We start from the raw sequence: 16,970 nt of genomic DNA on the forward strand, positions 1-16,970 counted from the left end.
TTTGTTTGAGTAACTAGGGAGAAACCAACCTACTCCTTTCACATACCGGTAAGTAATACTAACAAGTCCAAAGCTTAATATCTGAAATTCAATTACGAGGTTCTAAGTGCTTTGTAAGTCATGTATTCAATTTATGTATAAAACAACGGGTTTTCCTGTTGCTGAGTTCTCCACTTGTGTACACAATGGAAAAACGTTATATCCTGTGAGCATTAGTTTGATTTAAGATTGGAAGATTCTTGCTGGGCATATTTTGAGGTAGGGATAGGTTCTTGTGTGCTATCAAAAAGAGTTGTTTGGAGTTTGTTCACTCAGGAAAAAGGAGCTCTTGTCCTAGTCAGCTTGATCTGTTCCTTCATTGTACCTCTGCCAGTGTTATGAGTTTGCTGGGAGGTTTTTGTAAGTGAATTATGGCCCATATATGCCATGCCTGCTGACTTACCTAAATTAATAAACATGGAGTAAGATTAGCAGACAGGATTAAGTTTTATTGAAGCATGCTTACATTAAAAGTAAGGAAAAAACTGTACTGACAACATGGAGAAGCAACAGTATGTCAATGTGTTGAAAGCTATTGAAATTAAACTTCATATACATACAAAATATAAACGATATATAAGGTAAAAATTACATGGATCAATTTACAACAACAACAACAACAAAAACTAACATTGCAGTTTTCCAGTTTGTCTGATTAATCAAGCATATTTACTCCTGAATGCATAACATTTCTACAGTTTAATGTGGACGAAGTGCTACTGCAAATCAGCCAGGCTTTCAGGCTGAAATGTTAAGGATGCAATGGCACAAAGGAAGAATGTAAAATGAAAAAGAATTTAAGTTTGATGTGGTTGTGGATTAGTGAACAGCTAATGTTGCTATCAGGAGTGGTAGAGGTCTATACCTCTTGGCAGTATCCTTTTGGAGGGAGTTAAGATTAACTGTAATGAACACTTTATATGGTCCACACACTATCTAGGCTCTGAAGATGTGCTGGCATTCAAGGTGTTAGTGATCTAGTGCCATTTGTCTTAAAAAAAAAAATGAATGAATGAATAAAAAAGTACCTGCATTTGTCATCTTGAATAAATGTAGGAACTAACCAAGGTGATTTACTCAATTCAAATCTATAGCTGTTTTTGTTTGTTTGCTTTTGGCCAATCCTGGGGCTTGAACTCAGGGCCTGGGCTCTGTCCTTGAGCTGCTTCTGCTCTACCACTTGAGCCACAGTGCCACTTCTTTTTTTTCTGGATTATGTGGTATTGAGGAATCAAACCCAGGGCTTCATGAATGCTAGGCAAGCACTCTACCATTAAGCCACATTCCCAGCCCCTATTTGTTTTTGAGAAAGAAAATGTCAGCCTCTTTGTAGATGTACAATTAATGTAGACGTTGGAGCTTATTAAATGTGGAATTGAAAATGTCAAATTTAAGTTTCCCAGGAAAAAGTTTGCTTCATTAATAGCCAGTTTAGCATAATTTACCCAAATAGTTTAAATCGTTATTTTTAAACTACTAGTTTAACATTACAAAGTTATAATCTTCCAAAATATTAGTTGTCTAACATAAGATGTTTATGTGAATGGAAGTTTGACTTTGGGAATCAGCCATGGAAAAACTGCAGGAAGGACCTATCCAAATCACACTTTGATTCCAAGTGTGAAAAGCCAGTGGTATAAATTTAAAGGGTCTTTTGTTGATCTAACATGGTTGAGATTTCACTTTAGTGAGCACTGTTTAGTCAGATGCACTAGTTCTACATTAATTCATTAACTGACTAAAGTTCTCTCAAATAATCTAGATTTAAACATAACCTTTAAAAATGTAATTGGTGTTTGTTTTAGATATAAATGGACTATTGCCCATTTATCTTAGAGTTTGGGGAGACATTCATTTCAAAAGAAATATAACTTATCTGACCACATTATAAAAGAAGGGATGATCTATATTAGTATTTAAACTACAGAGGGAAGGAAACACCTAAGTATTGAAGTAGAACTCTTCACTGAATGATCTTCAATTTTCTATCGGGCAGGAGGACCCATAAGGAAACAGGCACCAAGAAGTTAAGAGTTTGACCCAGACTCCCACAATGAAGACTAACACATCTCACCCTGTCCCCAGCCTGGGAGAAGCTGTGTGGTCCTACAGGGTGGTTTCACCGTTGGCTTCTCTTCCATAGTCATCTATGTCTGTGAAGTCGTAATCAGATTCCATTTCTATCTTCACCTGTGGCACCATGAAGACAGGATTCCGTGGATAGCTGAAAGCAGGTGAAGCTGGACAAGAGATTTTGAAGTGCAAGGTGATGCTGAATGAGGAAAAGTAGGAAGAAAGAATGATTATGTAGTTGGGGTATTTAAAACACTATCCTCCCGAACTCCAAACAGAGCTTTAATGAAAATAGGTTAGAACTATCATACACTAAGCATATAAACTCCTAATGCATCCCTGGGAACAAAGTGTTCAATCTCCTGAGATTGCAGCCATAGTCACTGAACTGATCTCATGCAATCTATTCTTTAATCCATTACCAACGTGAACACTAAGTCATAAATTTGACTCCCCATTGTTCAAAGGAAATCACATGGACAAATTCCATAGCATGGAGGACAAAGACCTCGGGACCTGAACTCCTGCCTATGTTCCTGCTTTGATTGCTCACCCCTCCGGTATTTGCTCTTTGGCTTGTGTGAATGTTTTCGAATAGTGCTTCAAGCATTCTCATTGCCTAGAAACACTTGTATGCTCTGCTCTGCTCTGTACATTGGGTAGGGAACTAGGGTCCTAGATTCTCTAGACAATCTCTCCCTTAGAACCAGCCTTTCTCTCCTGTATACCATTACTGAACACTGAGTCATGTCTACCTGTCACTCTATATCCCCAGAAATCAAGCATCATCCCCAGTAGATACCTGGCGCTTAATATTTGTGAAACTACATTATGCTGCTAAGCCTTTGCTTTGCTGAGGCATAATCCTGCTATTTAGTGGCTTTTGTTTCCTTCTGTTTTGACTTAGTGTAATGTTTTATTTTGATACTGAGGCAGTTGGGAAGCAACATCTTTAGTTAACCAAATTTTCTACACTTCTAGTTCCATGAGACTAGTTTTACAGGTTTGGGGAATTGCCCTAGTGGGACAATTTGAGATTCAATTTATAAATCGCTTTTCTCCTAACAGGAATTTAGCAAGATCAGTGGCTTTCAGGAAAAAGGAGCTTGCGTTAGGCATGTGGAACTAAAGGACACATAATTTGGCATGTGATACTCCTAGGTTAGAATGTCCTTAGGCCTGCAGCCCAAGGTTGACTTGTAATTCCTGATGCTGGCAATATGATAAAAGTTCCCCTCATAATTCAGGAGATCTCGTGTGCTTCCTGTAAAGCGTACATACATCTAAGTCTGAAGATTTATCTGCCTCTAGACAAGGTAGCCTGTGATCTTACTAAGGTTGGATCTAACACCAACTGACACCTGTCCATTCTAGGGCACATGGTAGGAGGGGGACTGCCCCCACCAGCTTCCCTAGTAATAAACTGATACAGGCTTCTGTGGCCCAGATTCTTTTTCATTTCACAACATCCTCTATAATCATGAAGTAGTCCCCCTTTTTTCATGTTAGATTTTGGTCATGAACAGCAAGTAATCACATTGTTGGCTTGGAGGTTCTAGCATCTGGGTCTCAAATCCTTTCTTGACTTCCTAGCTCCACTTAAACTTTATTTTTTGTTAGATTTATGTTTCCCCCATATCTGATCTATGATAATTAACCTGTTGTTACTTTATTCCATACAGTATTAAAGTGGTGTTATCATCCTTAACATACATTTGTTCTGTCATTCAGTAACAGGTACTTAAACTTTATGTCTAGTTTTACTGTCTAGTTTTATTTTTTCAATATTCCATGCAATATTTGCAGTAAGTCCCTGTATTAAAGTTGAATACCTTTGTGTGTTTTAACCACATTGTGGATGTAATAAGAAGACTCATTTGTTTCTTGTCCCTAAGGTATGAGGTGGCTAATCATCCTCTGTCTCCTTGTGTTGTGGCATCAAAATCCATAGTGTGAAATCCTAATCCCTCAACCTTCTGGACATTGCTTAGTGTCTTATCTAACACCCAGGAGTCTCTGATCCCATCCTGAGCCTTTACCTTCGATCAAGTTCTGAGCCACTGAAGGAAGAATCAGAGTGAGTAACTCCAACTGGAAGATCTTTTTCCTGGCAGGAAAATTTAATGTCAGATGTGAAACAGGTTTAAGTGAAATAAAGAAGAACATCCTATTTCTTTAACCCCTCCTCAACCATTAATTTTGTTCATTCTCTAACCCTAAGTACAATACTATATTTAAAAGGAATATTGAGGCCTTTAGAACTGGGTTGCTTCTGGCTCAGTTCTTCACACAGAAGGTTCTTAGCTGGGTTAAGAGGAAGTGAGGCCCTTGGAAGAAAGATCTGGCAATACTGTGATAGAGAATGGTACTAGGAAATCCCCAAGGGAACTGAGGGTGCTGGTGGGATCCCAGGTAATCCAGCCATAACTGCTGTCTTTGAAAGCGCAAAGGAGCATCAGGGTCAAGACACAGGCTGGAGCTTTCTAAAGACTCCCAAGATGGGCTGTGTGGTCTTCATGACACAACTGTCCACCAGTTGGGAGCGTCTTTATAAGCAATCCTCCATCCTTCCCCCGAAGCCTCCCCTTTAGCATATGGCGGGTACTTGCGACTTATACTGGGACCTTCGGTTCTGACTTACCATGCAGATATCTACCTGTTTCTCTAAAGGTGGAAAATGATTGGAGTTCTCAATCATTTCAACATCCCCCCAGAAAATGAGTGGCTCAGGAGGCCATGTTAGGATTCCTGTGTTTTGAAACAATTCAGAGAAGGCCAAGTGGGGCCAGAGATGCCAAAGGAAAGGCAAGAATGAGGGTTTAGCTTTGAGTGAAATTGGTGCTAGGAGTCTTCAGTGTGCTTTGAGGTTCCATTTGATTGATTCAGTTTTCTTTTTGATTTGTCTAGAAACTGAGCCCTCTAGTATCTAAAATGATCAGATTCCCAAGTAACAGGTTTTAGAAGTTCTTAAGGGAATAGATGGAGGATTAGTAGTGAATAGGAAGGGAGAAATACCAGGTGTTTTACTTACTGGCAATGCAGTGGATACCATTTTGGGGATCTGATTGGACACTTTCCATGGGAATCTTTATAACTGAGGGAGGAAGGAACTGGGGCTGGAGAAAAACAGTGGGAAAAGCTGATAAACACCACCAACATAACCACTTTGGCCTTCTTGCCAAAGTGGAAAATGCATGTATCTACAATGTGCAGATTGCCATCCTCTTCACATCCAGACCAAGCAGTCAGGGCGCTGCTAGCTCCCAGAGACCTGGAGGGTGGTGAACACTGTAAATCCACTTTCTGGACACCCAGGGAACGGTTCAGAAGGAACTTGTCCTGGGATGTCACTCCTCAAAACAAGTTTCATCTGGTATATAGCCAGTTGTTGGGAATGAACTTTGCAATGTTCCCTGTATTGCTACAAAGATGTCTGCAAGATGAATCTAGATATCTTGAATTCCATTCTTGCACTGAATATAGCCTGTAATGCAGAGATGCTTTTCCCACACCTCCAACCCTGGTGTAGTTCCTGTTTTGTGAAAGCTATATAAATATTTATTGAATGAACCAATGAAAGAATAAGTACTTATTTTTAAAGACACTTGAACTCTTTGTTTTCAAAATCTACCTTTTTCCAAATTTTCTCTCTGTCCTGAAAAAGGACAGTAATTAAGGGCCAGGGGAGTTTTCACTAGTCACCACCATCAGAGGATGACTGAATCTCCACCAGCTAGTCAGCAAGAATTTATCAACTAGTCACCAACGATTTGCCTATGAGCAGCTTTCATTTGCAAAAGGTGAGATCACTACAACAAGGTAGATGAGTTCAGGTCAGACTGAGAGACTGGGAGCCAGGCATGGCATTAAGAGATGACATGGGGGCAGTTCAGTATACTGGAAATCAAGCATCAAAGTCAGGAATGACTTTAATTCTCTCCTAGACAGTCAGCTATTTGCTCATCATGGGAAAGTTACTTCCCTTTGGGGTACTGTGTCATCATTTATAGTAAACATGAACCAGATCATCTTTTTGTCTAATTTTTTTGAGATTTACAAAAGCTTCTGGACTGGCTCCAAAACACTCACAGAGTGTTTTGTGGGTGGGATGTAGAAGATGAGAGAAGAGGGGTAGATGGGACAACCAGGTGGTCCTAGGCATCTGGAAAATGTCACTCTCCTTTCAGTGAGGACACATGCTTCTTGCCTCACTTCATCTGAGGCATATTAGATTCCTGAAGTTCAGTCTACTTGTAAGTTCCCACCAGGCCCTTCTCCCTAAGCCTGTTCCAGTCTTCGGGTGTCCTACATGTTACAGCCATCTTTCCTCAGGAAACTGCACTGCTGGTTGATAACTCACAGGAATGGGAGAGTGGATTTGTTCAGTCACCTGTTTTAAGGCAGGGAGGGTCACTGGTTCTGGCCACCCTGAAGATATTCCTAGGAACCGATGGACTCTCAGCACCCCAGATCGAGGCAGGAAGAAGCCCCAGCTCATCCTTGTTTGAGTGCAAGCATTGTTGTAGGCCACCTCAGAAGCCACCCCTCCCTGGCTGAGGCAGAAGGGAAGGGAGGGTCTCTAGACCACTCCCCTTTGTCCAAGCATCTCATCTTTCCCACCTCCTCATCACTGTCCTCGTGGGCCCCTTTCCTTTTCTTCTTCTTGTCTGTCTCCTTTTTCTCCTTCTCTGGGAGGATGTTGTCAATCCAGGCCAGATCATGCTGGGAGAAGATGAAGTCCAGAAGCCTCCGAACAATGATAAGGCCTAGGATCTGTGGTGGGTAGACAGAGAGACTGAAGTTTTGAGGAAGCTCAGAGAAAACCATTGTCTATGCCATGCTTGGCTCTCAGTCTCTCAATGGACCTGACCTCATCCACCTTGTTCTATTGATCTCACCTTTTACAAAGGAAAGCTACTGGTTGGTGGAGCTTAAGCCATGGGATAGTTTTTCTCTTGTATGAATTTGGGTACTTTTTGTAGTTAATGTTTTTGGAGCCATTTCAAAGTTTCTACAAATCATCATTCACTTCTACCTAGGTCCCTCTCAATCTAGTCTTTCTTCAAGGTAGCAGTTACTGAGAGGGATAGAACCTGTGACAGTTAAAGTGGAGAGCCAGGATAGAGACCATAGGTTGGAGAACCAGTTTTTCTTTTTCTTTCTTTCTTTTTTTTCCTTCTTTCTTTCTTTCTTTCTTTCTTTCTTTCTTTCTTTCTTTCTTTCTTTCTTTTTCTTTCCTTCTTTCTTTCTTCCTTTCTTTCTTTTTTAAATCAATTGTGGGGCTTGAACTCTGGGCCTGGACGCTTGTCCCTCAGCAGTTCAGCTCAAGGCAAGCACTCTACCACTTGAGATATAGCACCACTTTCAGTTTTCTGGTGGTTAATTGGAGATAAGAGTCTCATGGGCTTTCCTACCCAGCCTGACTTCGAACCTTGATCCTCAGATCTCAGCCTCCTGAGCAGCTAGGATTACAGGAGTGAGCCACCAGTGCTCAATTTCTTTCACTTTCTCTCTCCTCCTCTCTCTTTCTCTCTTTCTCTTCTCTCTCTCTCTCTCTCTCTCTCTCTCTCTCTCTCTCTCTCTCTCTCTCTCTCTCTCTCTCTCTCTCTCTCTCTCTCTCTCTCTCTCTTAAATTTCAGAGTTCTATAACATTCACAATAGTCAAAGAAGTTCTATATATCTTTCTCCAGCTCAAACTTTGTATTGTTATTGGGGTCTGAAATTCTTGATCCTGCTCTTCCCTTAGGCCACCTCACGATTTCTCCTTTTATTTTTAAGTGCTCTTCAATGGGATGCCATATTCATCAAATTCAGTTACTTTGCTTTGTGAATGGATTTATTCTTAGTATGTATCTACTTCTGAGAAGAGTTTGAGGTTTGGCAGTGGGGAACTCCTTTGCAGGTTAAGTTTGTCCTCCGGCCCCAAGCCAGTCCCTATCCCAGCATGGACACTGGGTGGCTTTTGCCCTGACCTTACACCTGGGTTGTCACTGGAGGGGTGCCTGCCACAGTGACATTCTTTCTTCCACTTCCTCTTTACCCTCCAGAGTTGTATAGCACCTGGCCTGGCCTTAACCTCTCAGCTAGTCCTGCTCCAGTGAGGCAGGCAGGCAGGCCTTCAGTAGGATAGAGGAGGGCAATGGAAAGTGAGGCAGTTCGGTACTGGCCAGACCTCCTAACAGACTCCTGCACAGACCCAACCTGCTGAGGTGGGGGAACCTGAGCCAACTTTACCATGACTGGGAAGATGATGGCAGCCATGGTGGACTTGAGGATCCAGAGCACCGCCAAGCAGAGGATTTGCACAAGGGTGAAGAGGTGGATGCGGCGCAGAGGCACGTGGCGCAGGAAGGCATAGTCTGGCTGGTGCTTGGCAGGCATCAGGAAGAGCTTGCAGCGGTCCCAGAACTGGTGAGGACAGTGCAGGGCTCAGCCAGGCAAGCCAAGCCCTGAGGAGATAGGGTTGGGGTACAGGGTGTGCGGGATGGGGGAAGGCAGGTGTGAAGGCCTGCTAGAACCTGAGACTAGGGGAAGGGGTGTCTTGATAGGGAGCTCAAAGAGGTTACTCCTGATCAGACCTTAAGATGCACTACAGGAGAGGAGGGGAGGAGCCCTAGAGATAGTTGCACAATGAATGTGGTCCATATTCAAGGAAACTGCAGCACAAGCTATTCAAGACACCTGGGATTTAATGGCAAACAAAACAACATCTTTTCTTTTTCAGGGCTATCTTCTGAGGGGGTGGGCGAGTGGGCAAGTGCAGTGAAATGCTCACTGGAGTTAGCTGAGTTTTGAGTTCTTAGCTTCAATTTCCCCATCTGTAAAATGGGGATCAAGTATCTAATTATATGGGTTAAATGATATAACACCTTTCTAAATAGTTATTTTACCTGACAACGTACTTTACCTGGTAAATGATGGCATTATGAGTACTAATATTTTAAAATTGAGGTATGGAGGTAGACATGGAAGGTAGACTATAAGTCACATCATTCTGGGAGGGAGTCTTACCTGGATGCCATTCAGAGAGGCCACACCCATGTAGAGGAAGACTCCATATAGCACTGGCATGGGGATGTACTGAAATGAGAGTTTGGGGTTGGGACTGGGGTGGGTCTGTGGATACCTGCTCTGGACAAAGATGCTCTCAAACTACCAAGGCTAGGAGCTGGTCTTTGGAGGCACTAAGGGTCTGAAAGCAGATCTGGAACCACAGAAGAAGTAGACGGGAGGCGGGGCAGGGGCGGGGCGGGGGGGGGGGGGAGTGGGAAATGAGGGTTGCTGGGCACCACTGCTCCCTCTCTAGTTAGGATAGCTAGCCTACCTCCTCTCCCAGCATGTGGTCTGGCTGAAGATACTCCTGAAAAGTGGGAAAGCCTTATACATTACTGTCTGTTTACTCTTGCCATTCCCTTCCCTTGTTCCCTTCAGCCCCCAAAAGTTGCCCACCTACAGGGGCTAATGACCTACATTAGCAGGGCCAAGACATGTACGAGAAACCACACATCATGCACAGACATGAGTGAAGCAAAACAGAAGCACGTAAAGTAATCACAACTACTCATAACTACCAGCTAAGACTCTGATGGGTACCATTTCTTCCAAACACAAGAGACATTTGTTTGCTTTTTCAAAAATGCAATCATATAATTCATACTGTTTTGTAATCATAATTCAAATCATCTTCTTCCTCCTCTTTTTTTTTTGTGCCAGTGCTACGCTTGAACTCAGGGCCTGGTTGCTGTCCCTCAACTTTTGTGCTCAAGGTTAGCACTCTACTTCTTGAGCTCAATTCTACTTCCAGCTTTTTTTGGTAGTTAATTGGAGATAAGAACCTCACAGACTTTCCTGCCCAGGCTAGCTTTGAACCACAACCCTCAGATCTCATAATCCTGAGTAGGTAAGATTACAGGCATCAGTCATCAGATGATTTTTATTTACACTAAAATGTAAAGCATACTGGAATGGAACTCTATTGAAGGAACTGGTACAAAAATAAGTGCAATTACAAAGCTATACAGGGACATAACAACACTGTAAGTAGAACCCAATTTATATTCTCGATAACTTACAGTATCAGCAAGATCACCCCCCCTTGTTGGTAACATAAACAAGAGTTAAAGATTTCAACTTCAGGGTTATCTTGAGTTGACAGCTCTCCAGTTTTATTTCCCCTCCTTCCTTCTTTCCATCCTTGCCGGGAATGAAACCCAGTGCTTTGTGCATGCTAGGCAAGTGTTCTACCACTGAGCTGCAACCATAGCCCCCCAGATCAGTTTTACAGGTTGAACACGCATGTCTAGCTAGGATGACAGCAAAAAGTTAAATAACAAAAAAGTTAAAAAACAAAAAGTTAAATAAAATTTATAAAAAGTTATATTGATTGGAAATAAATGATGAAATCTAGGCCCTCACATGTTCACTAAATTATGTTTTGTTCAACTAGTTACATTACATTTTTTTCCTTAACGTAGAGTCAATCTGGTATTTGGTACTTGTGTCATCTAGTGATAATGCTTTAATCACTTAACTAACTTTTTTCAAAGAACAATGAATATGTTTATTACATAAATTAAGATAGGCAGGAGGACTTAATTTGCCTCTTCAGGCCTTGATTTTTCCTCAGGTAAAACACCAACGTCTTGTTCTCTAACTACCTGTGTGGACACATTGGCAAAGTCTTGATACACTGAAGACAAGAAGTTTGCCTTGGGCTGGGAAGGTAGCTCAGCGGTAGAGTGCATGCCTTGCAAGCATGAGGCCCTGGGTTCGATTCCTCAGCACCACATAAACAGAAAAAGCCGGAAGTGGCGCTGTGGCTGCAGTGGTAGAGCGCTAGTCTTGAGCTGAAGAGCTGAGGGACAGCGCCCAGACCCAGAGTTCAGGCCCCACGACTGGCAAAAAAAAAAAAAAAAAAGTTTGCCTTCCTCAAGCTGTGCCTCTAGACAATTGATTTGGGCTTATTTTCCTTTTATTATATTTCTTTTGAGCCTTAAACTAGCTTTAAACTAGTATTTGGACCAATGTGGACCTTTGAAAACTTGCATGGAAAAGTCATGGAACAGGTACAGCAATATTTAAAATTTTCTCATATCTGGCACTTTCTACAGCCTATTTTATAAATACATAAATTAATGTAGTAGAAATGCAGTTCATAGTTTGAAAGCATTATAGCATTTAGGTAAAAAGCTACAGCTGAAAGGGAATTTCCATTGTTGCTCAAAATGTGAAACTAGAAATGAATAATGTGACCATACTTTTTTTTTGTGGTTCTGAGGCTTGAACCCAGTGCCTTGCAAACACTCGGCCACTGAGCTACAGCCCCCAGCCATCATTTCAATTCATTTAATTACACTGCTGTAGGCAAGCTACCCCTATTAAGAAAATAGACAATATTAGTGTAAACACAAAACATTACTGAAATGAGATGTCAAAAGCCTAGAAAAACATATACACAGAATACAATAAATGTGTTTACAAAAGAATTGATGACATTATAAATGGAACAAAAGGAGGGAAGCTGTAGGGGATTTTTCTGACTGCTTTGTGCTCCATTCAAATCCACACAAAAGCTGATGTAAAATCGCTGAATTGCTGAACACACTCACAGCTGGGACAGAGCACTGGGATCACCTGAGGTCTGAGGCTCTATCACAGGGACTCTGGAGCTTCTGACACCTGGTGTTTATAGGAACTTTGGGCTACTAAAATATGCTATCCTTAGGCTAGGGAATGTTTGTCACACAGTAAATATGAAGACTGACATATACAACAATTCTTTGGAGCCCTTTCCACAAAATTAAATATTTATTTGTCATTTAAAATAACTTGGGCACCCATTATCCTACCTACTCAAGAGTTTGAAATCAAGGTTCACGAAGCTTGACAGGGCAGCAGACTCTGTGAGATGCTTAATCTCCAGTTAACCAGCAAAAAGCCAAAAGTGGACCTGTGGCTCAAGTGGTAAAATGCTAGTCTTGAGCAAAAAAGTTCAAGGAGAGTGCCTAGTCCCTGAGTTCAAGCCTCAGGACTACACACAAAAAACAAACAAATAACCTTCTAAATGAACAAAATGCCTGCCCACCTATGAATGATGTGTTTCCTGAACAATAGAAATATCCCTTTAAAGGCAGTCAGTCTTATACATTCTGCTCCAGTATGCCCAACACCAATTATGAAGCCAGAACTATATTTTGTATCAATTACATTATGTTTTTTCAGGTTTTTTTTACAAGTTCCCACTCATGAGCTGTTTTGCAATATTCAAAGGAAGAAAATGGTACAACATGTTACCCTAATACCTTAATACAAGAAAAAGTCTAATGTGGTACTGGGTATTGAACCCATAGCCTTGCTTATGCTAAGCCAGCACTCTGCCACTAACATGGCATTAATAGAAGGATAGGTGGTTGGATTCAGGGCAGGATAGAGAATGGAAAGACCTTGTGGGAACCCCCTTCCCCATTCTTGATCAGAAAATGATAGTTCTGGAGACATCCACCTTGTATGTATCCTAACTGTAGATAGTTTCTTCCATCTGCCCTGGTGGGACGTGAGCAAGAGGAATTTCAAACAGTGTGGGAAAAACTCACTTATGCACTCAAGATACTTGAGACAGAGGAGCAGAGAACAAGTTTAGAGGAACTTGGGAAGTTTTCTGCTGCAAAGTTTAAACTTCAGAAAGGAGCAAACAAGAAAGAACAGCCACAAACCACAACATGGACACACCCAGCTCAGGAAGTTCTTGATCTAAGCAGGGACAAAACTGGGCAGAACTGACTGAGAGGACAATGTCTTCCAGGAAGGTAAGAGTGGATGCTGGGTGGGGTGGATGAGATTTTGGTCTGATATGATTTTCAGACAATGTGGCCAGGAGTAGGGTGCAAAGCCTTACCTTCAGGATGGGAGCCAGGAAGACAGAGATTCCCGTCAGGATGAAAACAATGATGCCAGTTACTCTCTGTTCCCTGGTGGAGAACAGCACACTGTCAGAGGTGACTCACCAGATGCTCAGTGACAATTTCTAGCCCCATTTTTTCCATGGGCTCTGAAACTTGTATCCAAAGCCATGACCTCAAAGAGCTTCTCCATTTGGCTTTTCCCTATAGCCTGAAACCTTTCTGACCCACACAGGGAAGACAGGGAACCACGGGGTATCTTATAGGGACAATAGGGAGGCTGGTCAGAAATCTGCTTGATAGCTGGGGTGCCGAAGCCATCAAACTTGGTTTGAATTTTGGTCTGCTACTTAATCATTACGTGGCATCAGGCAAGATGGGCCAAATAAATGAAAGTAACAATAACATGTAGTCGAGGAGACCAGTGTGGTATTTAGTACCTACTACCCTGCTGTTTGGCAATATGCTCCTCACTCTTGTGGGCCACAATGGGTGAAGATCTAGGGTAGAGACCCATCTACTGACAGAGCAGGTGCCAGGGTTGGGGTAAGTAGGTTGGCCTGAATGTCCAGACCCTGACACAATCTAGGTTGGAGCCCTGAACTCCAGGAACAGATTGCTTAGGTCCAGGAGCTTAAAGATACTATCTTAAGTAGTCATAAACCCTCAAATTAGCCTAAAAGGCAGAAGGGAGAAGTTTCCAGGGAAGCCATTAGAGAAATGTCAGGGTCTCATTTGGCTAGAAGATGTGCTTCATTCCTAAAATAGCTTGGGGACCTGATTTGGGACAAGGGAAGGAACAGAAACAGGCCAGGTCCACAGGCCACACAAAGGGGGTGGACCCACGAAAGCTTTCTGAATGGAGATTGAGCAGAGAAGGAAAGCCCAAGAGGCCCTTCGGGCTTGGAGAAAGAGATAAAGTGGAGGACAGGTAAAGGCTCTAGCAGAACTTGTTAGGTGAGACTCTCTTTAGGTCAAATGTATTTGTGGGAATGGGTATGTGCACTACTGGGAGACTACTGAGCAAAAAGTGCCACGTGGAACTGAATTCTTCCATTTTTCCTTCTCTCCCTTTAGGTTATCACTCCCGTCAGCTCAGTTCCTGAGCTGTCAGAGTGAGGAGCCCAATATCCTTGATAGTAAGCAAAACCACTTCTCCAGCAAGCTGGTTTCTCCTGTTTGATTTATGCCCTGTCCCTTCCTACCTGACCCCCAGGAACTGAGGCTGCTCCCCAGGGGCGCTGGTCTCCGTTTCCATCTTGAGGCTGTCAATGTGGGCGATGGAGATGACTGTGGCAGCTACATACCAGGGGAGCCCCGTGAAGGAGCACAGTGCCATAAGGATTCCCACCCAGAACAGGTCCAGATGGTAGCCGGCAGCTTTCTGTAGGGGCAAGAAGAAGGAGAAGCTTGTGGAAACTTACTCCTTCTCAATGTCGCCATTTTATAGAACAGGGTTCAAGGGCTCTCCCTGCCTTCCAGTGTGTACTCTGAGGTGCCCCTGACGAGGACTTGAGAAGTGTTGGGTCTCACCACTCCCAGAGGTGGCTTCAGCTGCCACCTTACCTAAAGGGTAAACCAGGTTAGGTAAAGGAGGAGAAGGATGTTTGGGCTTGGAAAGGCTAAACATGTTTAGGCTTATTCAGGCCTTTGGTTCCCTAAGGAAAAGGCCACTGTTCCCACCCGGCAGCCACAGTATCTCTACAGTTCCTGGACAAGGGCTCCCAGCTAGAGCAGGCCTTACCTTAAGCCTAGAGTATGGTGGGACAGGAAGTCTGAGTTTCTCATACCCATAGTGAGGGAAGGGAGTTTTGGTAGAGGAAGAAGGGATGCTTTCCTCATGATTTAAGACCTAATCCTTACCAGCATCTTCTCAGATTTCCAAAAAGTACAGAGGTAGAGGGAACTTTGGGAGAGGCAAGGAGCCTATGCCCAGTTGTCCAGCTTGGGCTTGGTCTAGTCCTCAGACCAAATCACTATGGCCCTATTTGAGAGGCACATCCCACCCATCCCATCCACTTCAGGTGGGAACTTTCAGTGTGTGCTCTAATTATGAAAAGAAACATCATTTCCCTCTGCCATTCATTCTGGCTTTGCTCCTAACACCAGCCTTACCCTCAGCTTGTTCTCCTTCCGGTTGACAATGACAGCTGTGATCTGCTGGTCCATGAAGATCAAGATGGTCACCAGCAAGGCGGGCAGGATGCTCGCCAGGTACACCCACCACGGGTTCTTCCCAAAAGGGGCCACGAACCAGCCTCGGTCAGGCCTCGTGGGCTGGGTGGAGCAAATGGAGAGGGCCCTTTCCTCTCTCCCCTTGTCTCAGGCATTTGCCTGCCGGCCCACTCTCCCACCTGGGTATATGTTTCAGGTGCAGTATTTTCCTTACAAACATTAGGCATGTGCAACTTTAAAGATATCATGGAGGCAGGCAGACAGACATGGGAAGGAGCATGAACACAGCTGGGGTCTGCAGAACCAAAGGATACTTAGCTGCATCTGGGATCGATTGGAAAACAGGGAGGGAAGTTTCAGAGGGCAGCCAGGAGAGGGGTATGCAGTTACTATTTGCAAAAGAATTAAAAGCAAGAGACCCCAAAGGCAAGAATAAAATGTTTATAGGCCCAGTGTCTGACTCTTCACTTGTCTGAGGAGTATTCTAGAATTGTCTGTAAAACACCAAACATCAATTCAGACTGCATGTTGAGGATAAGGGGTTATCTGTGAAGAATCTGACATTTATCTTTTGTGTTATTTATGAGAGCTACAGCAGGAGGCCAACGTGAGTTGTACAGAAAGTGTTCAAGCTACTCAGGAAAACATATATAATAAATATAATATCTTAAAGGCCAAGACTGAAATGGCAGGGGGATAAGTTTGAACTTCCTGCCCTAGTTAGATGGTTGCTACGCTTGCAAGGTAACTGACCAAATTTGAGCTTAGCTGTATGCAGCTCTGATTAGTAGGTAAACTGACCTAGTGGGACATTTCTGAAGCTGTGATTCTCAATGTAAGCATATCCAGAATCACCTGGAGGGTTTATTAAAGTGCACATTACTGAGCTCTGCCTCAGTTTCCTAAGATCTGATGCAGAACTGAGAGTTTGCATTTCTAACATTTTCCCAAGGGAAAAATGATACTGTTCCAGGGACTACATATTGGAGATCATTGTTTCATGGAATCTACTTTAACAGATCCCAATTGGCCCTGTTGGTGACCACAGGACAGGGATCTAGAAACCCCCAAATGAAAGTCCAGAGGCTTCAATTGGGCCAGAGGGCAGATTCCAGCATTTTCTCCAAAGATATATATTAAGATTTCATGGTGAATTTGTCCCTACCCACTTATCAAGGAACCAGAAGCTGGAAGGAGAGGAATTCACATAGCAAATCACTAGGGTCTTTTGGCTGAGGGAAGAAAGTCTAGTGAGTATAGAGGCGAAAGGTTCTGCAGCTAGTGGGTAAACAGAGTGAGCATCCAGAGTGGTGTTAGGGGCAAACCTTGATGACATTAGGCACGTGCAGTTTGGGGGTTTCCAGACCAAAGCAGGCATCAATTCCACAGAACATCAGGATGGAGAAAACAATGGAAAAGTCAGCCACTAGGGCCCGGACCTGTCAAAAGATGAGGAGCAAGTGAAAGAAAAATCTGCTGTGCTCCATCCAGGCTGGGATCTCAAGTCAGCAGGCTCAAGCTCAAAGCCTGGTTCTGCCCTTTGCTAGCTGTAACCTTGGGTGAGCATGGCATCTTTCTGAGCTTCAGTTTCCTCCTTTGGGAGACAGACATAATGACAACACCCACCTTGAGATGCACAAATAAGCTATGCATGTATAGAGTGGTTCGGATGTGGTGGTTAGAGCGTGTATTGTTAGGATGTGTGTGGCCCTGATGACATGTACTGGTGTGACAAATTGAACTCAGCAGCAAGGCAGGGTCTTGCTTCCTACCCTGGCATGTACC

At 43.2% G+C, this 16,970-nt stretch overlaps 1 protein-coding gene across 1 annotated transcript in view; it reads right to left on the minus strand.

Moving 5' to 3' along the window:
- Nucleotides 1–523: 523 nt before the first annotated feature.
- Nucleotides 524–16,970, minus strand: part of Slc4a5 (solute carrier family 4 member 5) — a 107,861-nt gene continuing 91,414 nt past the window's right edge. The window contains exons 19-28 of the mRNA XM_069989023.1: nt 16,511–16,624; nt 15,126–15,287; nt 14,216–14,394; nt 13,007–13,079; nt 9,124–9,192; nt 8,347–8,520; nt 6,733–6,885; nt 5,144–5,228; nt 4,152–4,219; nt 524–2,311 (exon numbers count right to left, since the gene is read on the minus strand). Coding sequence (XP_069845124.1) covers nt 4,185–4,219; nt 5,144–5,228; nt 6,733–6,885; nt 8,347–8,520; nt 9,124–9,192; nt 13,007–13,079; nt 14,216–14,394; nt 15,126–15,287; nt 16,511–16,624 — 1,044 coding nt within the window. The 3' untranslated portion in view covers nt 524–2,311; nt 4,152–4,184. The remainder of the gene's footprint in view (nt 2,312–4,151; nt 4,220–5,143; nt 5,229–6,732; nt 6,886–8,346; nt 8,521–9,123; nt 9,193–13,006; nt 13,080–14,215; nt 14,395–15,125; nt 15,288–16,510; nt 16,625–16,970) is intronic.

Source organism: Dipodomys merriami, unplaced genomic scaffold (genome assembly GCF_024711535.1).
Source record: "Dipodomys merriami isolate MVZ:Mamm:240054 unplaced genomic scaffold, mDipMer1.0.p SCAF_37, whole genome shotgun sequence".
NCBI classification, from domain to species: domain Eukaryota; kingdom Metazoa; phylum Chordata; class Mammalia; order Rodentia; family Heteromyidae; genus Dipodomys; species Dipodomys merriami.